The sequence below is a fragment of the Anomalospiza imberbis genome, chromosome 1 (genome assembly GCF_031753505.1).
Source record: "Anomalospiza imberbis isolate Cuckoo-Finch-1a 21T00152 chromosome 1, ASM3175350v1, whole genome shotgun sequence".
Lineage (NCBI taxonomy): Eukaryota > Metazoa > Chordata > Aves > Passeriformes > Viduidae > Anomalospiza > Anomalospiza imberbis.
Window position 1 is genome coordinate 149,792,618 of NC_089681.1, and position 27,182 is coordinate 149,819,799.

General features: G+C 44.9%; 1 protein-coding gene across 1 annotated transcript in view; it reads right to left on the minus strand.

Annotated features, from left to right (window-relative positions):
• Positions 1 to 27,182, minus strand: part of OBSCN (obscurin, cytoskeletal calmodulin and titin-interacting RhoGEF) — a 145,247-nt gene that overhangs the window by 36,638 nt on the left and 81,427 nt on the right. Inside the window, 18 exon segments of the mRNA XM_068176205.1 lie at positions 139 to 411; positions 1,897 to 2,184; positions 3,940 to 4,212; positions 5,372 to 5,644; positions 7,917 to 8,183; positions 11,610 to 11,882; positions 12,540 to 12,806; positions 14,111 to 14,377; positions 15,720 to 15,986; positions 16,570 to 16,839; positions 17,736 to 18,002; positions 19,100 to 19,372; positions 20,532 to 20,798; positions 22,053 to 22,319; positions 23,002 to 23,268; positions 24,957 to 25,223; positions 25,882 to 26,145; positions 26,500 to 26,766. Of these exon segments, the coding sequence (XP_068032306.1) occupies positions 139 to 411; positions 1,897 to 2,184; positions 3,940 to 4,212; positions 5,372 to 5,644; positions 7,917 to 8,183; positions 11,610 to 11,882; positions 12,540 to 12,806; positions 14,111 to 14,377; positions 15,720 to 15,986; positions 16,570 to 16,839; positions 17,736 to 18,002; positions 19,100 to 19,372; positions 20,532 to 20,798; positions 22,053 to 22,319; positions 23,002 to 23,268; positions 24,957 to 25,223; positions 25,882 to 26,145; positions 26,500 to 26,766 (4,857 nt within the window).

Genomic DNA, 27,182 nt, shown 5'->3' on the forward strand with positions numbered 1-27,182 from the left:
GGAAAAATAACAATTCCTTATGGATTGTTATCATAGCTTGCAAAAGAAAATTAATTAATCCACAGCTTGGACTGTGGAGATGCCCCTGGATGTCCACACCAGATCTGATTTAACACCCCAGAAATGCACACTCCATACCTTCAAGACACAGGCTGGCAACAGATTTGACTTCTGCAGAAGCCATGCAAGTGTAGCTGTCCTGATCCTCAGGTTTAAATCCACGGATAATGAGTATCTGTTTCGTTCCATCTGAGAGGATCTCATATCTCCCTCCAGCTTTTATTTGCTCTTTTCCCTTGAACCAAGTCACTTTCTCCTCAGTTTTACTTGATAATGTGCACTCTAGGCGAGCCACCCCCCCTTCCGAGACAGATCCTCCCACCAAAGGTTGGGTGATGGTAACTGGAGGCTCTGCAATTACAAGAATAAAATTAATTAGCACAAAGAACAATCATCTGGCTTTAAGGCACTCCACTCCATAAAGTATCCAAGCAACCCATCCATCATTTACAGATTTTTCAGCTGTTGTAGACAGCTAAAGGAAAACAAAAAAGAAAAGACTGGCAGCATCCAAAATATGCACTTCCAAAGATAATATGAAAACAATTTTCCAAGCTCTCCCAGTACTTAAACCAGCTCCATCAAAACATATACATGCAGAAGTGGTTGCATTTTCCACATTCCTGTGTTTGTTTGCTGGTCTTCATTTACCCATCATCAGTATAAAAGAAGTTCTACAGATTTCTAGATCTTAAATGTTTCAAGATGAAGGAGTTGTGATGTGAGACAAACAAGAAACAATAAATAGAATGAAAAGAGATCATTCAAAGCTGCATTCAGCTCTGCCTTGAAATAAAAAAAAAAATCTATATCTTCATGCTATTCTAGGAAGAGTAAAAATTATCAAAAAGCTTAAATAATTTAAACCAAAAATTTCTCTGCATTTTCTTTACTTTGGAAGGATGTCTACCAACAGAATGCTGTTTGTAGAACCAAGATAACTCAAAGAAGAACACATTAAACTCAGAGATGTTGACTGGGACGTAAAAGATGGTGCTGGGTTCCCAAGAGCAGCACATCCCTCAAGGTTACCTTCCTCTCTGCACATTTCACCAGGGTGAGTGGATTGCTGCCCAAAACACCTTGGGTTTGTCATTGACAAAGTCAGCATGTGCAGAGTCATCAGGGTCCAGCACTGGCAGCAGTTATTGTTGCAAAAAAATGTAACAGAGCATTTTAAGCAAAAGAGTATTTTTTATCATTATTCTCATTTTGAGGAATTTAGATGAGTGGTACCAGAGAAAGAGTTGCAAGGAAAGAAAGGCTGAAAGAGAGAGACTCCCCATCCCACTGAAGCTTCCAAAGTTTCGCCATCAGACGGCAAAGGAACTGTGTCCCCCAGCATTTCACTGGGGGAATTCTTGAAAAAGATGCATAAAAAACATAAAAAAGGAAAAAGATGGGTGAAGAAGACAACATTGCCCACTCATGGTCACAGTCTTGGTTACCCCAAACACATTCCAGCATGCCCTTTTTCACTCATTCCATCCCAGCTCCACCAGAAAACACACTCGTGGTGACTGGCCAACACATGGATGCAGTGCAAGAAACCCATGGTGACGGGCCAGCACGTAGATGATGCAGTGCAGGCTGCAAGACAGCTGGATGCAGTTTGGAGGAAACCAGTGCTGAGTGCTAAAAACACAGCAGGTTTTGTTCACAGCAGCCCAGAATGACTTCTTTACCCCAGGCTCTTCCTCCTCCATTGTGTTGGCAGCCAAGCCCTGAAAGGTATTGCACTGGGAGGTGCCTGGAATGGGTGAAGCAGGCATGCCATGCAAAATGTAGGGTCTGCAGGAGCTTGCAGCCCTCCCTGGAGCCTGTGTCCATCCTCACCTAACCGCACCATCTGGGGGAAGTGCACCGCCTCGCTGGCCCCGGCTTTATTTACGGCCGACACTCGGAATCTGTAGGGCTCCCCCGGGGTGAGGCCATCCACTGTGAACTCCATGTTCTGGATGAGGCCCTCGCTGCAGGACTGCCAGCCAACTCCCAGGATTTTCCTCTCCACCTTGTAGCCCAGGATGTCCTGGCCACCGTCACCCAGTGGCTTGTGCCAGGACAGAGTGACAGAGTGGCTGCTCTGACTTACAACTTCTGGCTCTTCAGGTGGCTCGGGGAGGGCTGGGGGCACAACAGAGGTCCCGTGATGTAAGGTGTGAGCAGTAACCCTTCATCCTAAAACACCCCAAGAGCCTTCTGCAAGCCGTGGGGACGGAAGCGCAATGGACTGAGTATTCTCCTGGTTGTAAAGTTGAGTGTAAAGTCATCATAAAGTCACAACCATGAGTACTTGTGCACCACTGATTTATCCTTGTCTGCCCTGATCTATGCTGCCAATGATGAGCATTTATTTTCCAACTCTCATCTCAAATAATTAACCTCTTGTATAAATATAATTAACCTCTTTGTCCCACCAAGCTTAAAATAAAGATAATCCTACACAGTCCATATTATCAAGGAATTTAACTGAGAATTTCAAGCACATTTGAGCCTTGATTGTGTTTATTTTAGGTCTAGCCTTAATTGAAATCAAGTTATTATGGGACTAAAGAATAACTCAAATATTTTAATAACGAGTCACTCCACTTCTGTGTAATTGCAGTATGTGTCACAGCATCAGGCAATAACAAATAAATATGTGATGGGAATGATCTGGTGTCCTACTGCCCACAATCATAGAATGGTTTGAGTTGGGACCTTGAAGATCATCTAATCTGAATCCCTACACTCAGTACACTGGAAAATGTTCCTTGTTTACATTACACTTTGGCCTAAAAGACAGAAATAATTCTTTCAGTCTTGAGTTCAAGACGTTTATGGTGTTAAATGACCTGCCATGATGTACCAATCCAAAGAATTAAAGGCAAATATGGTCAACAGCCAGTTCTTTAACTCTCGACACCACAAGAACAACATGAAGTCTTTTCTCTGTTGTCAGCCAAATTTCATACAGAAAAATCTGTCAACAGGAAGAGCATTTAATGAAATGTAATTAAATTAAATGTAAGTATCCAAAATTAGAAAAATCTGATTTAAATCCATCAAACTTTTTTTTTTTAATTGTGGTGAAAATTATTGGAATGTGTAACAGAGATCCCTTAAGTTTCAGAAATCCTTAGACAGAGACTGCCTGTAGTCATGTAAAGTATAGATGGTCCATCAGTGACTCTTTAACATCTCAGCTACAGCTAAAATACATTTAATTATCTCATAACCATCGCTGGGATGGTGCTGTGTGACCACGGCTGGGTGACCCGCTGGTCCCACTGCGGGAAGGAGCCAGATCCTGGGTGCTGAAATGGACACTGGCATGGCATCATCCAAATTGCTCCATGAGGGAATTAGGGAATTATCATCTTCCCTACTTAACTATTAACTCTCGTGTCTCTGAAGCAGGAGGTGTGTGCTTCATGGGTGTCCCCCACTTGAGGGTTTTAATATGCTACTAATTAATCTGGGAAACTGTTTGCCCTGCAAGTGAGCTAATTAGCAGATTTCCAAGACTCCTCTGCTGTTCTGGATAATTTTTCCACATGGGCTCTAGCTCAGTTCCCTCCTATGTCCATGCTTGCTGAGAGTGAAGTTGAACTCAGAATACTGATTTCTGTTAGAGTTTATGTTACATTTTACAAAAGACTGCAGCTAAAGAAAGTTGGGGAGCATCTCTACCATCACTAGCCTGATACATTTTTCTTCTGATGAGGTGGATTGCTTCTGGTCAAAGAACAAGTATCTTCTCAGACTAAGAGCACTATTTTGATACATGTGAGGCAAAATGGAAAAGAATAAGCACAAAGATTGGGAAATTCAGTGTTGCAGCTCCATACCAAAGTTTGAGATTTTGAGTGCCCCTGGGCTGGAACAACACACACTTACCTATCACAGAAAGCTTGGCTGATGAAATGGCCTCCCTGGAAGCAAAGGTCACCTCTCCAGAATGATGCGGCTGGGCTTTTTTCAGAATAAGTTTGTATTTGTTTCCATCTGCTTGTACCTCCCAGTCCTCACCCGACTGGATCTCTATGTCATTACTGTACCAGGCCACTTCATTCACTGGCACAGCTTCACTCAGGACACAGCTAAATGTTGCTTTTTCCCCCAGAGACACTTCCACATCCGTGAGGGGCTGCAAGAACTGCAGGCGCCACCCTGTAGATTAAAATCAGTGATCAAGCCCTCAGTTACAGAAACAATCAAGAGATTTTGTGAATATTTGTGCTGAAGCTCTGAACAGCAGGTCTTGGAGAGCAAGGAGATCACTAAAAGGTTTATGTATATTGCCAGAACAGAAGGTTTAGAATCACAGAATGGTTTGGTTTGGGAGGGACTTTAAAGGTCATCTTGTTGTGTCCCCTGCCTTTGGCAGGGACACCTTCCACCAGACCAGGTTGCTCCAAACCCCACCTAATCCATAGGTGGGGACTGATCTCTGCTTTTGTACTCTTATTTTCTTGTAAAGAAAGGGTTTCTGGTCCCCACTGGGATAAAGGCTACAGAGATAATATTGTTGCTGATAAAACCCTCCTCTCTGAAGCCCTGAAGTGCCTATAAACACAACCAAACTCATCAGAATCGTGACAGCTCTGATACAGTCATTTACTGGTAATTCAGTGCCAACTGGTGCTGCTTTATAAACCTTCTCACATCCTACAGAACAAGAAAATGAGGAAATTGTAAAGCATCATTTATTTAGGGGTGAGAGAATTGGATTTTTTTCAGATTTTTGTTTTTTTAGGGAAAACAAAAGGCTTTGTGATGATCTAATTTGTACCTTCCAGTAGGTGAAGGGAGCTGACAATAAAGATGGAGAGGGACATCTCACAAGAGCATGGAGTGACAGGACAAGGGGGAATGGATTCAGATGGACAGAGAATACGTTTCCATTAGGTATTTGGAAGAAATTCTCTGCTGTGAAGGTGGGGAGGCCCTGGTACAGGGTGCTCAGAGAAGCTGTGGCTGCCCCTGGTTCCCTGGAAGTGCCCAAGGCCAGGTTGGATGGGGCTTGGAGCAGCCTGGGATAGTGGAAGGTGTCCCTGCCCATGGCAGGAGGTGGCACTGGATGAACTTTAAGGTCCCCTCCAACCCAATCCATTCTGTGATTCTGTGGGTTAGTGGTGGTGGGCTTGATGAGCTGAGAGATCTTTCCCAACCTGAATGATTCTATGATTTACTGTGTGGGAAGGACGTTTAGATAAGAGACAAACAACAAATGCAACATTTCCTTGCCGCTACTCATCATATTTCCCTGGTTTCTTTCCCCTTTCCAACCAGAAATTGAAGGCTTCCCCTGCCCAAGCACTTGAGTTACCTTTCACTGTGAGGAAGGCTGAGGTCACCGCATCGCTGCACATGAAAGTCACCCTGCAGCTGTCCTGGGGAGTTAAATTCTTCAGCAGCAGGATATGCCTGAGTCCATTTTCAAAGTAAACCATCTCAGTGTTTTCCGTGGTTTTGGCAGGTTCATCGTCAATCAGCCAGTTGTAATTGTAGGTCTCAGGCTTGGAGAGATAACACTCGAACAGGGCTTCCCCTCCTTCCACAGCCTCCACATTCTCCAAGCCCTGGACAATGCTGTTCTTGCCTAGAAAAGAAGGACAATTAACAGTATTAATTATTTGGTCATATATCTCTGAATATTAGCAAGCCTCGGAGCACTGGATGATTCCCACTGCTGCAAAGCTGATGGAAAAATGTGGATGTTATAAACTGTGCTTGTAGGTTTAACTGTCGATTGCAATCCATGCCCTAACAAAGTATTACAATAAAAAGATTTAGACTGCTTAAAAGTAATGATAAACCTCTAGAACCTCCAGAGTTTCATCTAGAACCTATAGCATTTCACCCAGATTTCTTCCAAAAACCTGTTTTTTTTATAAATAAAGAAAAAAATGGTCATATTTGTATGAATCAGGCCAATAGTCAACAGGAAGGCGTAGCTCAGGAAGATAAAGTGCAATCAAATTCCTTTTGTCCTGTGACAGTTTCCCAAAGATCTCCCAGACAACACAATTATCATCATGACTGGGGAGATGTGAATCCACTGACAGCTCATGATAAAATCTCATTACTTTTCTTGCAAAGCAAATGTAAGAGAATGTTATGGCTGGCAAAGCTGTAGTGACGATTATCCAAGATAATTCTGCCTCTTGGAAACACTCGAAGTCAACATCTCTATCAAGATTATTTTGAACAGTAAATTTCTGAATTATTGTAAAAGCTCTGTGACATTTAGGTTTGTTTTCCCATGCTGTGTGGTGAGTCGTGGGGTCAGAAACATGCGCAAACCTCCACACTCCAGCCATGCATCAGTTGGCAGCTGGTCAGAAACAATTAGCTCGATGCCCAATTAAATGTGGGCTGGTGCACATGGGTATAATTCATGTTGCTATAGGGACAAATGACAAGCACAAGGGTGGGGACATACAGTGGAGTAAATACAGTTTACACAAATGCCATAAAATGGTCAGAATTATTTGTGTTATATACCAAGACCCCGAGACATCCCTGTTTAGATCACTATAGATCATTTGGAGCTATACCCAGCAAAAAAAAAAAAATATTAGTAAAAATAAATAAAATGTCTATAAAAACCCTCCAAACTGAGCCATTTATTTAATGGTAAAAACAAAGAAACATACCCAAAAAGCACAAGCCGCCACCATCTATTTATTAACTTATTACTAATTACAAGGTGCCCAGAGATGTCATGTGTGGACTCCCTATCCCTGGAAGTGTCCAAGGCCAGGCTGGATGGGGCTTGGAGCAGTCTGGGACAGTGGAAGGTGTCCCTGCCCATGGCAGGGGTTTTGGAACTACATGACCTTTAAGGTCTTTTCCAACCCAAACTATTCTGGGCTTCTATAATACTAAAAATATTCTGAATTTTATAAGATTTATACTTATGTGGAGAACAATGAGGGGGTTGCAGACTATTCTTGGAGAATGCATAATTTTTGTTAGAACAACCCAAATTGTTTATCTTTGTACTTTGGAAGCGCTGGTTTCCCTAATTATGGAAAGCAGCCAATTGCTAACCCTACCTCCTCTGGGATGCTTTTAGATTATGTTAATTAAAATAGTTTTAAATCCCTACAATGGAAAGTGCTTATCAATGTAGAAAACATTATAATTAATAGCACCCTGTTCTTCTGCACTAACAACCAACTCCAGTTAAGCAAGAAGGCAAAATAGCCACAAATATTCAGAAATCAGAACCTGCTGTTGCTGATCACACCAATTCACTTGGTAACCAAATCCAGGAATTCCACAGGCAGCAGAAAAAAATAAGAAATTTCCATGTAAAATCCTAACATTTTTGTTAATTTTTGTATATATTGTTCCTCAGGATCTCCACAAATGTGAGCGCTGAGTGAGGAGGTAATTCCTGAGGGATCACTGTTTGAAATAGGTAAATTACCAAGCTCCTTTACTCAGCAAAATAAAACGGAATTCCACGCTATCCATTAGTTACTGGTTTTATGTTAAAAGTGCTGTAAAAATTGCTCTTTAATAGCAAAACAATATTTGCATTATTTCTTTGGACCAAGAATACACCTGTGATTTTACAGCAGTTCAGCAGGACACATCCCATCACACTGATATTCCAGCTCACTGCAGAAGAGGTGGGCTGGCTCAGTGGTGTAATGAGTGAGTGTTAATTAGAAATAAGACAACACTGCAGTTTCGTATTCAATTCCCATTATCCCCCAATTATTTTTATCCTCATTTTCAGTAATGGAGTGAACACCAAGAGCAGGTATCTGATGTGTCCCTTATTGCAAAGCCTTGCCATGATTTTTCTACCTCTTATTTGGAACCCATGGTAGTCTTCCTCTCTGGCTGGAAGACCTCACCTTGAACATCAAGTGTAGCCATCACTTTAATGCCTTCAGCTTCACAAGAATAGATGCCAGTGTCTTCTGGGACCGTGGGGTTAATTTTTAGCATGCTCACATTCCAGTCCTGATCGATAATCACTCGCTGCCCATCTGCATGTATTTCCTGATCATTTTTCTTCCAGATGGCGTGCACTGGCCTAGAATATTGGCATATGAACTCTGCTGGGCCATCTTCATCAACAGTTATGTCCTGCATGGGACTGACCACTTCAATGGTGGGATCTGTTAACCAACACGTCAGGAAGGACATGCATTAGTGGATCCCCATGGAAATCACCCCTTGGAGGGTTTTTGCCAAGCACAGAGCCCGTGGGGAGAAGCAGAGTGACAGTGCAAGCAGGGGGATTAGCAGTTTAGTCTGTGCCTGTGTCAGCATCAAGCAGGATGGAAGCCAGACTGGTGCATTAGAACATGACCATGACATGGGAAATGGGCCACCAGGAATTGAGGCTTGTGCTGGCACTGTCCTGAATTTGGACTGCTTCTCCAATTCAGTGTTTCTTCCAGTGTTTCTGAGATCTTCCAGGCTGGGAAGCACTGGAAAATGTGAAACACTTCTGCTTCCTGAATGTGGAGCATAAGTGTGATGCAGAGGACTGCAGGGAGTGGTTCCCTGCAACTCTCAACCTCACAGAGCAATGGGAAAATACCACAAACCCTACTGGAAGCTCCTTGTGTGATTAAAATATAACTACTCATTGGAAAGAAACACAGTCCTCAAATGCAGACACTCATTCCTGTCCTGGGGTGGTCTTGGCTGTCAGAAATCATGTGAAGAGCAAATATCCAGGACAACTGTGACAAAAAAAAGGGCACACCACAGGAGTAGATGAATTTTGTTTGGATTATTTGTGTGTTCCTCGGCAGCAAACACATTGTTTAGAGAAAAAGCAATAGGATTTCCTTGACAGTATTTAATCTACAGATCACTGAGAGATCATAAACCCTGACCTCTCAGACTGAGACCCCACAAAATGCTAAGAACAGCTGGATAGGCAGCTCCTCTGAAGGTGTTGAGATCCATGAAGTTGCTTTTAAGCACTTTTAAAACCCAAGTTCTGCTTCTTGTGAGGCAGCTGTGAGGCACAGTAGATATATCTGACCTAAAATACTGTGAGCTCCCAAAGCAGCCAAGGGTCCCTCCTGAGATGTCAGACTGAACCATCCATCTACCATGCAATATGTAGGTCAAAAGGAAAAATCTCAATGCAGTCTGAAAATTGAAGTCTCTCTGAAACATCATTCTTAGCAGAATTATGTCAACTTTAAAAAATGATAGGGCTACAAAGGGACATAAAAAGATGACAGAGAAAGCTGGGATATCATCAGGAGCTTGGCACGATGATCCTTGAGGAACCCTTCCAGCTCAGAACATTCTGTGATTCTGTGATTCTGTGATGTCCTAATTCTTCAAACAGTTGCTCTGCTCACCAGCCAGCTGGAATAACCCCCACAGGATCTCTGTCTGGAATGCTCCTCTTGAAACTGCTGCAGCAGGCTGAGGCTTTGAGATGCTCCTGGCAGACCTTGGGAAGCAAAGAGAGCTTTGCAAACATCATTTGGAAACTTGCTGCAAGGCTTGATCCCACTCATTAAGGTTCCCTCTGCCACTCCGAGTGTCTGCCACGTGTGTTTATGGAGAGGAGGCCTCCGTGGAAGATCTTGGAGATGTTTTGCTGACTGAAGAAAGAAGCAGGTGCCTGGGGAGCACAACCTCATCCCCTTCCATAAGATGTAGAAATGTGTTTCTCACAGCAAATATCACCGTGGTACTGGAGAAGGTCCTGGTTCCACTGTCCCCCTGCTTTTGGCCAGGGCAAGGACTTTGGTGGCCTCTGTTCACCTGTGCAGCTCTTTGGGTCTGAGGAGCCAACGTGTGCCCAGGAACCTGCAATTCTCGCCTGCCCAGAGGAGCTAGGAAACAGCAGCAGCTCCTTCACCCTTCTCCTCCCCCCATCACCTGTGAACCACCACTCCTGGTCATGGAATGAATGCAGGTGTAGGGCAGTGATCTTGGAAAGCTGAGGTCTCACTTGTTACAGAATAAATCCGATTCCCAGCGTGCCTTAAACCAGGAGAATGAGGCACATGGAACACAGTCAGCTTGCTCCTTGATGAAGAGCAAGCCATGGATGGCTTGATAGACTGAAATATATTTCAAATGAAGATTTATTCTTAAATTTATGGACAATAAATATGTACACTTCATTAATTGTACAAAATTTTGTACATTTTATTAAGTGTACAAAATTGTCAGTACAATAATGGTTGGAATTTTAAAAATGTTTCACTTTTCTATGAAATCAAGTGTTACTGAGCACAGTGTAACTAGGGTTATCCCAATCCAGTTATATAACACTGCTAGTGTGATTCAAGTTTGCAATTCAGGAATCTTGGCTTCATGGAAGCACAAAATATCCACATACATGTGTGTACCTGCACGAATTGTGGGGTTAGACTGGATGATCTCCAGATATTTCTCCCAAAATCAATGACGCTGTGATTCTATGAAGTGGAAATATCTCAGGAGCCTGTTAATTCACTGAGCAGAATACCTAACAACGCAGTTATTTTTAATTTATGTTTTAGTCCCACTGGATTTTTTTACCTGGAGAGCTCAGAACCAGGTTCTGTCTCTGAAAACTGATGCAAACTGACACAGGACTTGTTGGGTCTGCACACTCTGTTGTCACTGCATCATTCTATACCATGAAGAAGTGATTTCACATTTTATCTTTGCAGAGAACCAAATTTTCTGAATGTACACGGGACACATGATGCAGAGAAGGAGACATCAACCACTGACTACAATTCCATATTGTGGCTCATTCCTGTTATGGCCCAGCTATTTTTATTCAAATCTATTCCCCCACAGGAGTAGATTTGAATAAAGATCTTTTAGCCCTTTATATCTCTGCACATATCCCTTTTCCAAGCAGACAATAAGCCTTAATTTTGCCTGAAAAACAACAGATCTTCCCCATGGCTATAAAAGTAGTGGGTGGGAAGGAGCTTTTTTTATCAAGTCTGGAGCTCAGTGTTATTTGCAGCTTTTGGCTACCCTTACCAAATGGGAAAAAATATTTATTCAACAGACCAGAAAGCTTTGCCAGTGCAGGGATGAGCTTTCAAAAACAAGGCGCGTTTTGTCTCTGTGTTACTGGAATGTCACACACCCTTTGGTTTCCAGGAAGAGCCCAAAATCCTGTCCTGGGAACATGCTGAGCTCAGCACCAGCAGCCCAGCTGTGGAGCAGCAGAGTGGGAAATTTGGGAATTACCACCCCCGCAAGATTTTGCGGTATTATGGGAAAAAAGCTGAAGTGGGGATGTAAAGTCAGGTGCTACCAAAGATGTTTATGTTCATCTCTTCTTTGATGTCAGGTGAAAGCAGCAGCCCTGACCCTGCGACCCTCCTTCACCTATAAAATCCAAAAACACTTGAGGGTGAGGGAAAAAAAAAAAAAAAATCAGTGTGGCTATACCCAGAAGAACTCTGGGGTGAGAGTGGGTGACTTGCAGAGTGGGAGGGTTGCAGGGCACAGGAGGAACGTGAAGGGATTTAGTAAGGGTAGCCTGGAAGGCAGAAGCACCAGCACATGGAGCAAGTCCAGAGGTGGCCACGTGTTTCTTGCTAACAGGGAAATACCTTTGACTAATAATTTAGCTGAAGATATAAGGGACCCAGCTCTGAAGGTGACAGTGCCCGAGTCGTGGCACGCCACATCATTTAGGGTTAGAGTGTGGATCCTGCCGTCCTGCTCCGAGATTTCGGTCACCAGGTTGTTGTGGAGGGGGGTCCCATCGAGCCACCACTGCACGTTCTTCACACCCGGGTGCGAGAGCTCGCAGGTGAACGTGGCTGACTCACCCACAAAGACGTCTGTGTTCCTTAAACCAGACACTATCACTGCTGCCTCTTCTGCGCGACAGAGCAAGAGAAGGTGCCAAAGGAAAACAAAAACAAACACGCACGAGTCGCTCCCTGCAGAACTAACCCAAGCCCAAGTGCAGCTCCAGCAGAGTTAAACTTGTAGTGCTTTTCCAAGGGGAAAAAAAGAACTAAAGTTGTCTTGAAGAGGGTTAGAAACCACCTTCCATCCCTCCAGCTGCTTGTAGGAGCAGTGTGTGTGTCTGCAAACATAATTTCACTGGGAGGAAACTCCACTCCTTGCCCAGGTCATGCCTGGCTCTCCTATGTGTTGCAACCATCTGCAGAAATTGTATGAGGCAGAGAGGTACTTAAAGATTTAAATGTTGATTGGGTGCTTTAAAGGAGTAATAAGATTATCAACAATGATAAGAAGCTGCAATCAGTTGTAACAAGAATTTCAGTATTTTTACGACCACTGCTCCAAGTTTTTCAGCAGTACCACCATCTGTTCTGAAACACAGTATGGTCAGTACTTTAAACTAGCTTAACTTAAAAAGATGGGTCAAACCTCAGCCTGAAGGTGAGTTTTTATATCTTGGCTGGAATCAGGAAAGAAATGAATGGACTTTCTGCTGTTTGGCCAGTTACTGTCAAAGATTTTGGAGTAAGAAATCCAGGAATTTCCACCACGTTCCACCACCTTACCTTGCACATACACAGACCCTGTAGTGATCTCGTATCCAGTGCTGCAGGTATAATCCCCACAGTCATCAGGTTCTACACCATGGATGATCAGCTCAGCCACGCTGCCCTTCAGCTTCAGCTCGTACTTGTCACTGGGCTGAATGACCACCCCTCCTTTCCTCCACTCAACGGGAGCGTCCGGCTTGGAGATCTCACAGCGCAAAACTGCCGTTCCCCCTTCTTCAGTCTCTACGTTTTTCAGCTCTTTGTTAAACAGCACTGGCAGTACTGCGGTGGAGAAGCAACTGCATCAGTGACAGCGCTCAGAGGTGAGAAACCTGCTTGTGACTTCTGCAGCTGGGCTGCTCCCCTCTTTTTGGACCACAGTTTGCCTGCTGGCCACTCATGGAATCAGCTGCTGATGCTGCAAAGGGGTCCAGTGCTGCTCTGGGCCTCTAAAGGTCTTCGCATGGCCATACTCACCATTCTCAGTGGAAGCACACAGACCACAACACCACCAATCACAGAGTCAGAGCCCTTTAGGTTGGAAAAGACTTTTAAGACCAAGTTGAGCTGTTAACCCAGCACAGCCACATCCACCACTAAACCACATCCCAAATGTCACATCTACACATCTTTTGAGTATCTCCAGGGATGGTGACTCCACTGCTTCTCTGGGCAGTCTGTGCCAATGTTTTGCCACCCTTTCAGTGAAGAATTATTTCTTAATACCAAATCTAAACCCACCCTGGTGCAACTTGAGGCCATTTCCTCTCATGCTGTTGCTTGTCACTTGTGAAATAGACCAATCTTTACCTCACCACAACCTCCTGCTGGTAGTTGCAGAGAGTGATAACATCTCCCCCGAGCCTCCTTTTCTCCAGGTTAAAAAAACCCAGTTCCCTCAGCTGGCACATGAGATTTTGGGTGTTTCATCTCTGAAACCACATCCTCCGAGCAGGAGTTTATTATGGTGACTAAACCCACAATCTACAAGTGTGATCTAATCTAAAAGACATAGAATTTTTAGCACAAAATGAATAAAACTGTAAAATCCCAAATCCATAGAGTTCTTAGTACAAAATGAATAAAACTGTAAAATCCAAACCAATAGAATTCTTAATACAAAATGAATAACACTATAAAATCCAAAACCACAGCCACTAAGAAAGGCAAAGGGCCACAATTCACGGGCTCCTCAGGCACTAAGACATACAATGGATCAATTTAAAATGGACTTGTCCTAGGTATGGTGGTATAGTCCAGTTTGATTTCACAGAGTGTCAACGATGACTCACCAATAAAATTTCTATGTGGATGTGGCACCTGGGGGCATGGTTTAGTGATGGACTTGGTAGTGTTGTGTTAATGGTTGGACTCAGCGATCTCAGAGACCTTTCTCAAACTAAATCAGAGAATGGTTTGGGTTGGAAGGGGTCTTAAAGATCCAGTTCCTGCCATGAGCAGGGAACCTTCCACTAGACCAGGTCTCTCAGCACCTCATCCAGCCTGGCCTGGATGATTCCAGGATCCCCCCTGTGAAGGATGGACACAGCCAGGCCTCCCCTACCCCCAAACAAGCCTTGTCCTACCTTTGACCTGCAGCGAAGCCGTGGTCTGCTGATCCCCCGAGTCACAGGTGTATTCTCCAGCATCCTGAGCCTCAGCCTCATAGATGAGGAGCTCAGCTCGTGTCCCCTCCTGGCGAATCTCGTACTTGTCCCCGGGCTGCAGCACCGTGTCCCCTTTCCGCCACTCCAGGCGCGCGTGGGGCCGCGTCAGCTCGCAGCTCAGCACGGCCGTGCGCCCTTCCTCCACCTCCTCATTCTTCAGCCACTGCTTGAACAGCACGGGCAGGCCTGCAAAGGGCGGGGGTGCAAAGAGGAAATAAAAGATGGGTGAGGCAGAAATAGAAAACAGACGGATGTTTTATGGTTAAGGTGTGGATAGAGCTAGGCATGGCGCTGATGGAAAATTCTGGCTGGGTTGGTTTCCCTAAGGAGAGCGTCCAAGGATGCCAAAGTCAAACCTAGACAGAGGAGGAGGAGGAAGGGGAGTTAATCAGCAAGAAAAATTTGATTGCTATGTGAGCTTTTTTTTCTCTCCCCATATCCCAGGCTTCTTTTCACAAAGAATTCAAAGTTCAGTAATTATTACTGAAGGCCAGATAGCTTTCCATCCTTGAAATAAAATCATAAAACTGGATAAAACCACTCAAAGAACATATAAATAAAAATATTAAATATACATACATGTATATATAAATATATATTAATATATAGATCATATCAGAAAATCAGAATATATACAATACATAGACTAGTATAATAGAATAATATATAAATTAGAAATCTATATATGTTTTATAAAATATTATTAATATAGAGAATAATATATGTAGATTATATTAGAATATATACCAAATATATAAATCCTGTGTTACAATCCAAGGCTTCAGATCTTGCAGCCAGAGATCAATTACAGAATAATGAAGGCTTGCAGGGACCTATGGAGGACCCCATGGATGGAGATTCCTCCACTTCTCTGGAACTCAGTTCCAAACTCTGACCATCCCTTCATGTTAAGTCTGGCTTTTTCTAATCTGAATTTTTCTCACTGCACTTTGCACTTATTGCCTGTCATGCCTTTACTGAGCCCTCCAAGAAAGTTCTGTGCCTCTCTCTCCTCTGTAGGTCTCCACTAGGAAGCTGCAGAGACCAACAAGGTCTCCCTTCCACTTTCTCTTCCTCAGTTATCAAACTCACATGCCCTCGCCTCTGCTTATACTTAGATCCCAAAATGGTTTAAATTAGAAGGTATTGTCATCTTTTTCCAAACCCTGCCGCTGTCAGGGACACCTTCCACTCTCCCAGGTTGCTCCAAACCCAGTCCAACCTGGCCTTGGACACTTCCAGGGATCCAGGGGCAGCCACAGCTTCTCTGGGAACCTGTGCCAGGGCCTCACCATCCTCAATGTAAAAAACACCTAATCTATATCATCCCCCTTTTGGTTTAAAACCATCACCCCTTGTGTCCTATCACAACAGGGATTGTCCATGTACTTCACGTGCTTCAGCCCCCTGAAAAACTTGGCGGATTCTGCTGCACTTGCTCCACTGATCAGTGTCTCTCTTGAAATAGAGAGTTCCAAAAATCGATGTTCCCACTTCTCACCACTGCTGGGCACAGAGGAAACCCTACCTTTGACCTCCAGCCTGGCCGTGGTCTTGCCAGCAGCCGTGTGGCAGCTGTACTCCCCGGAGTCGGCACGGTTCAGGTCGTGGATGAGCAGCGTGTGCACCTTCCCCTCCTGCTGGATGCTGCACTTGTGGCTGGAGTGGATCACGGACGTGCCCTTCTTCCACTCCACAGGGACATCAGGCTTGGACACCTCGCAGGACAGGTGGGCAGTGCCACCCTCCTGCAGCTCCAGGTTGTGCAGCGCCTTCACGAAGGTGACCGGGGCAGCTGTGGGGAGAAGGGACCAGCCCTGCTGCAGAATCCTCACCCAGCATCACCCCCAGGGCAGGGCTGGGGGTCTGTGGTTACATTCGGAACCAGGTCAAAGAGGAACAAACAACACAAGGCATTGGTGTGGGCCATCGTTCAAAAATCCATCTACATATCTTAAAAGAAAGGTTTTTCAGAGCTTTCAGACTTTTTTTTGTAAATATGATCTGAAAGCATCATAAGCAGAAGATTAGTCCAGAGTATATTCTTGACACTCTTCAGCATTGATTCTGACATGTGAACAGCTGCGTAGTTGGATGGTCTTCAAAGGATGTTAATGTTAATTATTATATCAAATAACATCAAAGGATGTTAATAATAATTGTTATATCAAATAACATCAAAGGATGTTAATCTTCATTCCATGTACAATAAAAACGACTGGAACAACTGGCACAGATGTACCACTCTAAATTGCTAAATTAGATTAGCAGTATCTCCCAAAATTTCCAAGGCTCCCTAATCCCAAATACACCTCTCCAGACGTCAAAGCAGTGCCTGCCAGTACCTGCTCAACCCCTTTTCTGGGGAGGCTGCTCACCTTCCACCTTCAGCTGCGCTGCTGACGAATGCTGCCCCACTTTGAAACTGATGGACCCACAGTCTTCCAGGGTCACCTTCCTCAAGATCAAACTGTGACGTGTCCCTTGCACTCTGATCTCATTCATTTCGTTGGATTGCAGGGGAACATCCCCCAGGAACCACTGGGCATCCTGAGCTGTTTCCCGGGACAGCCTGCACTCGAACACCGCGTCTTCTCCTTCGTACGTGGCCACGTCCTTCAGCCCGTCCACGATGGTGGCTGCTGGTTCTTCATGGAAAGGGCAACAGAGTTTGAGATCTACTTTCAGGTGATGCTTCCTGGGTTAAACATGTCGTTAGGCTCCCTCTTGACAGTACTATGTTGTTGTTATTTGAGGCCCTAAATAATAAATCTGGGCGAGTTCAGCTTCGAAGAAAAGGCTTATGGGGGCTTATAAAAAAAGAGGAAGAAGGACTTTTCATAAGGGTAGATAGTGACAGAAAAAAGGGGAATGGTTTCAAACTGAAAGAGGGCAGGGTCAGCTTAGATGTTAGAAAGAAATTGTTCCCTGTGAAGATGGTGAGGCCCTGGCACAGGGTGCCCAGAGAAGCTGTGGCTGCCCCTGGATCCCTGGAAGTGTCCAAGGCCAGGATGGACAGAGCTTGGAGCAACTTGGGATAGTGGAAGGTGTCCCTGCCCAAGGCAGGGGGTTGGATTACTAAATTACCTTGAAAGTCCCTTCCAACCCAAACCATGTTGTGATTCTATGATTCTAAACTCATGAAAATGTTGGTACACAGGCACGTAGCAATATATAACAATGCTACAGATGCATGATTCATGTCTGCATGTGATTTATGCACATATATATGTGATAGTCTAAAAAGTTTGCAAGTTATACTGTGTTGTGTGCATAATAAATATTTAATATGTGTATAATCATAACCTGTGTGCTGTGAAAAAAATTCTCAAAAGATTCCCATGGGTGAAAATTAATTATCATTAAACCACAGAATCAGTGACCAAAGAGATGTAACTGACAGAGTTCTTAGCCCAGTGAAACCTCTCTCGTCTCCGAGATCCCCGTTTCAGGACAGGACAAGGTTTAGCTGCCAAATTACTCAGTCCTGTGCCCCTGCCGCGGTGCCAAGCTGTGCCCAGCCCTTCCCCATGCAAAGCCCCACCTTTCAGCTGCACTGCTGCCGTGGTTTGCTGGTCCCCTGTGTCACAGGTGTACTCCCCAGCATCAGCTTCGCTCAGGTTGTGAATGGTCAGCTCAGCCCGGGCCCCCTCCTGACGCATCCTGTATTTGTCACCGGGTCGCAGCACTGTCCCCGCCTTCTTCCACTGCACAGTGGTGTTGGATTTGGAGACCTCACAGCTCAGAGTGACAGTGCCACCCTCCTCAGCTTGTTGGCTCTGGAGTGGTTGCGTGAAGGTGACTGGAGAAGCTGAATCAAGAAAGATCAGAGGGGGAAGAAACATCATGTGTCATTGCTGACAGTGTAACTAAGCCTTGTGTTTGGTGAAACTCTGGTGCCATCCTAAATTTGGTTCAAACTCAATTCCAAAGTTAGTTTAAAAGAAAAACAAGGAATGACAGAAGGTGCTGTGTGGAAAATGGATTTCTAGAAAGTTCTCAGGGCCTGACAGAAGGCTCACACAGTGTATGCATCTGTGTGCAAACCTCGAGATAAGAAATGCTGACTTAGAAATGCCATGGAAGAGGACAGACATGGCTGAGAGAGAAATGGAGCTAGAAAAACGTTTCAAAGGATGGCCTTGCAAATAAGACCAGATACTCTGGAGAAACAGAACTAGGAAAGATGCACTGTAGTAGGACCCACGAGGGGTAATTCTAGATGATTGGCTTTGGGCATTTCCAGCATGGTGTGGCTAAAGCTGATAGGCCAAGAAACACTTATATTGCAGTTTCTGCAGTTTCTCCTTAAAGACTGGAGGTGGCACTGAAATTACAAACAAAGCCAAGTGTTTGTTTGCTTTGCTTTCTTTGCTTTGTTTTCCAGGCTCCTTTGTCTTGGTGTTAAAGCTACAGCTGAACGATTGAGTATTAAAAAAATCCTCTGACTTCTGTGTTATTTACTGAGGAATTAAAAGAAGCTTCTAAGAGGGAAGGAGAAGGATTTTGGATGGAGAATTTAACCAAATTGTTTAGAGAAAGAAAGAAATAAAAAACCAGATCAGAGCAACCCAATCTGTTTGGAGATGTGGAGGGATTGGACCAGATGGCTTTTAAAAGTCCCTCCAAACCCAAATTATTCTAGAGTTCTAAAAAGGGTGGTGGAAGCAATAAAAATTCCAGGTCTACCCAGCAAAGTAGTGAAGCCAAGCTATCCAGGAAGCAGTGAGCTTTGGGAAGATGGTGAAATGTCCCGTGTTCATCTGTGGTGATTGCAGCCACGGAGGCTTTGAAGCACAAGCACCCCCAAGACACGAGGGGTGAATTTTGGCCTTGAATTTGCTGCCAGCATAAACAAAGCACCCCCTGTTCCCACTGACCCTGTTCCACAGCACAGGGAGCCCTCACCTTTCACCGTGAGCTCTGCTGTCGACGTGTGGGGTCCCACCCGGAACGTGACGGTGCCAATGTCCTGCTCTGTCACCTTCCTCAGGGTCAGGGTGTGGATCTTGCCCTTTTCCACCGAGATCTCGTTCATTTCGTTGTTCTGCAGAGCCACATCCTGCAGCTTCCATTCGACGTCCCTGGCGTTCTCGTGGGAAACCTGGCACCGAAAGGTGACATCGTCCCCTTCGGCCACCACCGTGTCCTTGAGGCCGCTCACGATGGTCACGTCAGGCTCTGCAAGGAGGCAGAAATGGGAAATGAAAGGGAAAACACGGATCAAATCATGGAACCATGAATAACCCAGGCTGCAATGGGCTTTTGGGAGTCACCTGCTCCAACCACTGCTCAAAGCAGGCCCAGGTTGCTCAGCACCTTGTCCTTCAAGGGTGGAGACAGCACAGCCTCTCAAACCCCAGTCCAAACTCTGCTTTCAGTGTACTTAGCAACAGGACAAATGGCTTTTGGATAGTGGCTTTTCCACTTGTCCTTGCTAAAAGAGACACATTGCATATTGGTCTTTTTAATTATGCTTGGTTGGGTGAACAAGGCATGAACGCTGGTGCCAAAATCAGGATTTTGAAGTTTGTTCCATTTACTTAGACATCCTCACAGGCTAACATTAAAGCCTGATCCTTTCTATTGTATTTCCGTGAACAGATTTGCATTTGCTCCATGCTGATGCTCCAAACTGGCTGAGGCCCTGGCTGGCTCTGTCCTCCCAGCAGGACTCACTGGGTTAGTGTGAGCACAGGGCTTCTGCACTGCAGTTTGCCTGAGTCCTGTTTCTAGGACAGCTGGGCACCTGTGCAAGGATCATACAGACAGGAAGCTGTAAATACCCCAAACCCACTGGGGAATACCAAAGGAATCGCAAAATCACTAAGGTTGGAAAAGATCTCTAAAATCATGGGGTCAAACCATTCAGAAAGCAGCCCAGTCTCCCTCTGAGCAAGCACAGTGGATATTCCTACAACTGAGGTCACCATCTGCACGAGAAATGGTGCAGCTGGGTGTGATGTGCGGGAGATCTACGACGTGGGGTAGCCCGTGGAGATGCTGGGGGTGTTTGTTCCACACCAGTGGTCCAACCTAAGCTCTGCAATGATATAAAGGCCAGATGCAGCTGCCATGTGACTGGAAGCTGGGGCTGGACCATCTGTTCAGTCCCATGCACATGATGTCACACAAATATTCCAAGCTATGAGTCACAGTTTACAACTGCCTTATCCTCTCCTGTCCACCAAGTCAATCTTTGCTTTGGTACATCCACTGACCATAAGATTTTTTTTTTATGATGCCCTTCCTATGCTCCATGCTGATCACAATAACTCATTTTATGTGTGTACATATAACTCAATCATGTTAAAATCTTGTTCCAATAAACAGGTCTTGCCTTTCACGGTGAGTTTGGCAGAGCTCGTCTGGTCTCCAGCCTTGCAGGAATATTCCCCAGCATCCCCAGGCTCCAGGTGGTGAACACGGAGCTCCCGGAGGGTCCCATCCTGCCACATTTCATACTTGGAGCTGGAGTGCAGCAGGACTCCATCCTTCCTCCACTCCACTTCTGCTTTGCTGATGGAAATCTCGCAGCGCAGCCTGGCTGTTCCTCCCACTTCCACTTCCTCGTTCCTCAGCTGCTGCTTCAGCTGGGGTTTGATGGCTGTGAATTGAGAAATAAATAATACATAAGCTCTTTGCTTGAATGCCAGGTCTGCACAAGTCAGCACAAGGCACCCGGGCTCTGGTGCTGCAGTACAACTTTGCATTAGTGGTGATATGATAATAAAACCTTTTTTTTTTTTTTTTTTTTCCAATAAACAGACCTATATTGTGTATATCCAGAGGATCAGAAAGTTCCCCAAGTGTCTTTATATCCTATAAAGTCCAGGGCATCCACATCACACCTTTTATGCATCTACTCAGCATACTGGAAACTCCAGCACACAAAGGTTTTGACTAAGGAAAATCTGCCACTTTCTGTTTAAACCAGTATAAATCTTTTGACTTTTACAGAAATACTCCTGGTTTTCAACAGCTAAGTAATGTAAAGCTTTAAACTAATTTCTGGTTTCTCAGCTGTGTTTTCAAGATCCAGATCATCACTGGTGAGTCCTTCCAGATGATGCACAAATGGGCATTTATTCAAGTAGATCATGGAACAGCTCAGACAATAGCTTCTCACTGATGGAAACAAGAAGGGGATATCCATGGGGGGTGTGTGAGCAGTTGGAAAAAGCAGGAATCTCAGTGCCTGTGGTTCCAGTAAAAACACTGCTGTGAGACAGGTAAAGCAATCACTGGGCTCTTTCACCCGTAGTTGACCCTGTGGCTGCTTTTTGAGTCAGAGTCAGCAAAAATATATTGTTTGAAAGGTTATGGCTTAGATCAAAGCCACAAATTCCACCCAACTTTGACACAATCACAAGCGTTTCCTAGATGGTGCTGGGGTGGCCTTGTTTGAGCAGGGAGGTTGGGCCTGTGACCCGTTCTGTGATTCTGTGATCATTTACAGACATTATTCCTGGTTAGGTTAAACCCAGCATTCTCAGGATCTTCCCAGGGAGATTAAAAATAGCAACCTCAAAGTGCTTTTTTAAATGATGTGTCATTTTGCTATTGATTCAAGTGAGCCAGGAAAATTGCAAAGTGCCAAAAAAAGTTTTGTTAGTGTTTCAAAATCCCCATGACGCAGAATTCCCTGCTTTTATCATATCAGAGGAAGGGGTCAGTGCACTGCACTCTGTGCTTTACGGGCTTAAGCAGGAACCCTGTCCCACCAGATCCACTTCTCTGTACTCTGCTTTACGACTGGGCAGCTCTTTTCCTCGTTATCTTAACTTTTGGATTAAATAACCCCTTTCACACAGTTCCACCAATGCCTCTTCTCCTCCAGCCCGGGGGGTGCAATGCTAACCATTCACTCTGAGGACTGCAGTGCTCTGCTGGTCTCCCGTGTCACAAGTGTAATCAGAGGCATCCTCTGGCTCTACATTATGGATCACAAGCTCAGCTCTGCGCCCACTTAATTTAATTTGATATTTGGCACACGGGAAGAGCTCCATGGTGCCTTTTCTCCACTCCACGGCTGCGTTATCCTTTGTCAGCTCACACTGGAATTTCACCACGGCTCCTTCTTCTGCCTCCTCATCTTTGAGCTGCTTTTGGAAAAGAACTGGCAGAGCTAAAAGAGAAAAGAAAAGGATCAAGAGGATCTTTTAGTGAAGCCTGGTTAACACAGACTGACTCTTGGAGAACAAGATACTCTGCTTTTCACTGGGATATTCCTAGGTAGGATCCATGTTTTCTAATTTTCCTGGCACAGCTGGGAGATCTTGCTGCATCAGAAGAAGCCATCTGCACCCATAACATTTATTTCCTTTGTTCCTTCACTCAAATCCTTCTCAGTGGTGAATTCATTGAATGGTTTTATCCCTGAGTTGATCAAACAATGATCTCAAGAGCAAAGAACTTCAAAACTCCGTGGACAGCCTTGAGAGGTCAGGGATGTCATTACCCGTCTTCTTAGAGTATTTGAAAGAAAATATTATTTTTAAATATTCAAACAACATGTCCTGCAAAATGTCCAGATGTTATATTAAATCATTGCTTTTTCTTTAATTTCTCCTCAGGCACAAAGCTTGAAAGTATTTCCTATTAGAGCCCAAAACTCAAACACAGCACTGGAAGAACAAAGTATCATCCTCTTCCATTCTTATTAAAAATATAAAAATCTTAATATATCAGATGAAAGGGAAAATATTCATAGAGAATAAGAATAATGCACTTAAAAATATTCATATTGAAATGGTTGTTTTGCCTGTTGGAGGAACCTATTCCTTGAGGAGTCAGCTCACACCACATACCTTTCACATTCAGAGCTGCCCTGGTTTCCTGATCCCCTGTGTCACAGCTGTATTCTCCTGTGTCTTCTAATCTGAGGTTGTGTATCAAGAGCTCTACCAGGCATCCCCTCTGCCTCATTTCATATTTCTGGCTGGGCTGCAGCCCCACGCCTCCTTTCCTCCATTCCACTGCAGCACCGGCTTTCGACAGCTCACAGCAGAACGTGGCTGTGCTTCCTTCCTCAAATTCCTTATTTTGTAAAGGTTGCTTAAACGTGATGGGCAGTGCTGTAAAATTTGAGAGGAAAACATTTCAAGAGTGTTTTAGTGCAAGAAGGATCCAGTCCTATCATCATCCTTCAGGTACGGCTTATTCTAATGATTCTATAATCCTAGGCATGCAGCCCTCTGTCTTGGCAGAACCTTTCTTGAACCACTAAAGGAACCAAGAGCTGAAGACAGGCAAAATTAGGAAAGATCTGGTCTTAGTGGTCAACAGAATGGCCTGGTTTGGGGTCTGAAGAATTCAGACTTTCCTAGGGAAGAGTTTCCATGCCAGCTATGGATGCTTTAGGCAATGATCACTGGGAACAGCCTCTTACACAGATCCCTGTCCCTTAATAGAGGTCTGTGAGTCAGCAATATTAAACAGAGAATTTCTGCCCCAAATAAGGCTTCTATCAATGTATAAAAGATCAAGTTAGTATTGGTCTCTTGGTAGGAGATCACAGTGAAGAGATACATGGGAGGGGAAATCCAGATTTCAGTTAAGGCCTTGCTCTGGATGGTAGAAGTAGTGGAGGAACACAGGTGTGGATTCAAGATGTCTGCAGTCAGCATTTGCACTTGAAGTTCAAAGCCTCCAGTAACAATACAGCACATTCATATATCCTAGAAATCCCTTGTCCCCTGATTGGTGCATCTCTTACCATCCTAGGCAGGCACTACATCCAATTAGGCATCCCTTATCCCATTCCCATATCCAGCCACACTCCCTGCACTCAGGGTAGCAGGGTTCAGCATATTTTTACATCATGACAACCTTCAAAGCCAGGTTGGCTGGGGCTCTGAAAAACCTCGTCTAGTGGAAGGTGTCCCTGCCCATTGCAGAGGGATGGAAACGGATGATCCTTAAGGTCCCTTCCAACCCAAACTATTCTGTGATTCAATTGCTTTGATGGTCACTAATCACTCCAGATACTACAAGAAGAACCTTTCTGCTGTGCTGTGTGCCATGCCCAAGAAGAACATTTATTCTGGTGTGGACCAGCAACAAAACAAATCAGTGGCTGCAGGGAACACCAGGAACAGCTCCTTTCACTCCACTCCTGCTGAGCCAAGGGTCACTGTCGGAGTCCAGGACATCCCTCTGGCTGCCCTGGCTGTCTCAAGACCCTGGCAGGGCACTTGGAGACCTTGGCACAAAGTCAAAAACACCTATGGCTTCAATTTTAACCTGTGGAAAAAGCTTCCAGCTCTGTATGAGGAATTACAAGCCACAAGGGTTTGAGTAGTGTGACTGTTGAATTAACACAGGGTGAAAAAGTAGAATTTTGGGGTTTCTAGAGTAGGGTTTAGGGGGTCAAATGGAGGGATTTGGGTGTGTCCTGGCCTTCTTCTCCTTCTTCTTGTCCTCCATTTCTTGGTGTGATGGTGACACTTTTCTATTGGTTTAAGGTAGAGACCCAGTGTCTAACATAGATGATAGGTATTGGCACATTATTGTAAACATAGTACATGTAATTTCTAGTATAAAATGTAAACGCTGCCCAAGGCGACAGGCAGAATGCGATGGCCTCCTTGCTAGACAGAGCTCAGCAGGTCAGAGAAAGAATGTTATAGATAAGGAAAAATAAACAACCCTGAGAAGCCGACCCTACGCATTTCAGACTCCTTCTTTGGCTGCACGGGCTGGGAGAACAAGGACTTTTACACTCTTGGGGTCATCCTGACCCTGAGAGGTCACTACTGCCTACCATGCACAGCCAGCACGGCCGTTGTCCGCTGGTGTCCGGAGTCGCAGGTGTAAATTCCTGAATCGTCCAGTTCCAGGTCATAAATGACCAATTCAGCAGCACAGCCCTGCTGCCTCATCTCGTATTTCAGACCAGGGTAGAGAGTGACATCCCCTTTCCTCCACTCCACTGGAGCCTTGGGTTTGGTGAGCTCACACCTCAGGGTCACTGTGCCATTTTCTTCTGCCTCGGTGTCCTGCAGCTCTTGTTTAAAAAGGGCTGGTAGGGCTATAAAATAGAAATATGAACTGGACCTTCTGCAGCTGGGGCTTGGGAAAAAGGAAATAGTGGGAAAATGAAAGCACCAAAAGAGTTTGTTTTTTTCCCCCAGATGTCTCTAAACCTCAATGCTTTAATTCAAACTATGAAGCTATTTCCCCAGAGAAGTAATAGGAATATCTGCAGAGCAAGAAGAAATGGACTTCAAGAAGTTACATTTGCCATGAACTATATAGAACCTAATCTATGATCTAAAAATGGAATCATAGTTTTCCTGCTGTAAAAGCAGCCAGCGTGCTGCCCTGATCACTGAAGAAGTGTTCTGAAGATCAGCAGGGAATTTTCAGAGTTCAGATTCCCTCCTAATACAAAGACTTGCAAGAGTTCATACTCCCTCTTAAGGCAGGGAATTTTAAGGGTTCAGATTCCCTCTTAAGACAGGCCACTTGCAGGAGAGATTTTGATTGTTCTGACAGCAAAACACAGAAAAAATGAACTTAGTTCTGCATTGTAATTCCTGTTTTCTGCCCGTCCACTCCAGGAGCTGCATAGACCAGGCTATTCTGCACACCTCATGATTTACAATATTTTCCTTAAGCAACACTAAACTACAGTTGCCATTTTTATTTCCAGAAAATATTGCAGCCTTTTCCCTTTAGCTTTTTACCATTGACTGTCAGCGTGGCAGTTGTCTGCTGATCTCCACACACACAGGTGTAAACTCCAGCATCCTCCTCCTCCAGCTCGTGGATAATCAGCTTTGCAACAGCACCATCCTGACTCATTTCATATTTTCTGCTCTCTTTGAGCACCTCCTGCCCTTTCTTCCACTCCACCTCAGCAGGTTTTGTCAGCTCACACTGCAGAGCAGCTGTGCCATTTTCCACAACTTCCAGGTCCCTCAGCTCTCTCTTGAATTCTGGAGGCAGCACTGAGGAGTAAAAGAGTTACCACAGAGAGGGTGAATGTTCCTTAAAACGCAGCTTGGTGAGGTCCTGGGGGAGAGGTTTCATGGGGCAATACCAAGCCCTGGTCCAGGTCAGTGGAACACAATGGAAAAACTTCCCCACCATCCCTGGACACCAGATCAGGGCAAGGAAAGCGAGATGAACCAGCAGAGCTGAGGGGGACAAACACCAGCAGGGAATGTTTTTCCCAGTTCTACAAAAGGAGGAAGCACAGAGAGTCCAAAGGAACCAAAAGCCCAAGCAAACAGAAAGGGACAGGAACAGACCATAGAGATTGGGGCAGGTTTGGAGGACGTTCACCCCAAGGATTACATTACCATGAACTGTTAAGGCAGCCGTGCTGGTCTTGTCTCCACACACACAGGAATAATCCCCACTGTCACTCAGGTCCAAGTCATGGACCACCAGCTCCACAGCACGTCCCTGCTGTCTCATGCTGTACTTGGTTCCCGACGTGAGGATGTGCTGGCCCTTCCTCCACTGCACACGGGCAGGGGCCTTGCTCAGCTCACAGTGCAAAGTGGCTGTTCCACCTTCTGCCCCTTCCTGGCTTGTCATTTCTTCTTGGAAAAACGGAGGCACAGCTGAAGGATGCAGGTAAAATGTGTTACAAACTGAGGGTATCTCCAGGGAGGAGAAGGATGAAGGATAAAATGTGTTACAAACTGGAGGTGTCTCCAGGGAAGGGTGTGGAAGTGACAGGGGAAAGCTGCGAAGGTTGTGACAGAGGAAAGTTGTCAAGGACAGGTGAGCATCAGCGACAAAGAGAGGAAAGAGAAATGAAAATATCCTCGTGAGAACAGACATCCTAATCCTTTTGGATTTACCCTGGCTTCCTACAGCAAAACTGCACAGTCCTCAACAGATTTACACCCCCTTTCTACCAGGTTCCTTCTCATAAAAAAGCAGAACTCCAGCTCTGAGCTCCTCAATTCACATGCACTGGTGCCTTCCACAAACTTCATGGCTTTGCACTCTTTTCCTACTGACAGAGCTGCCC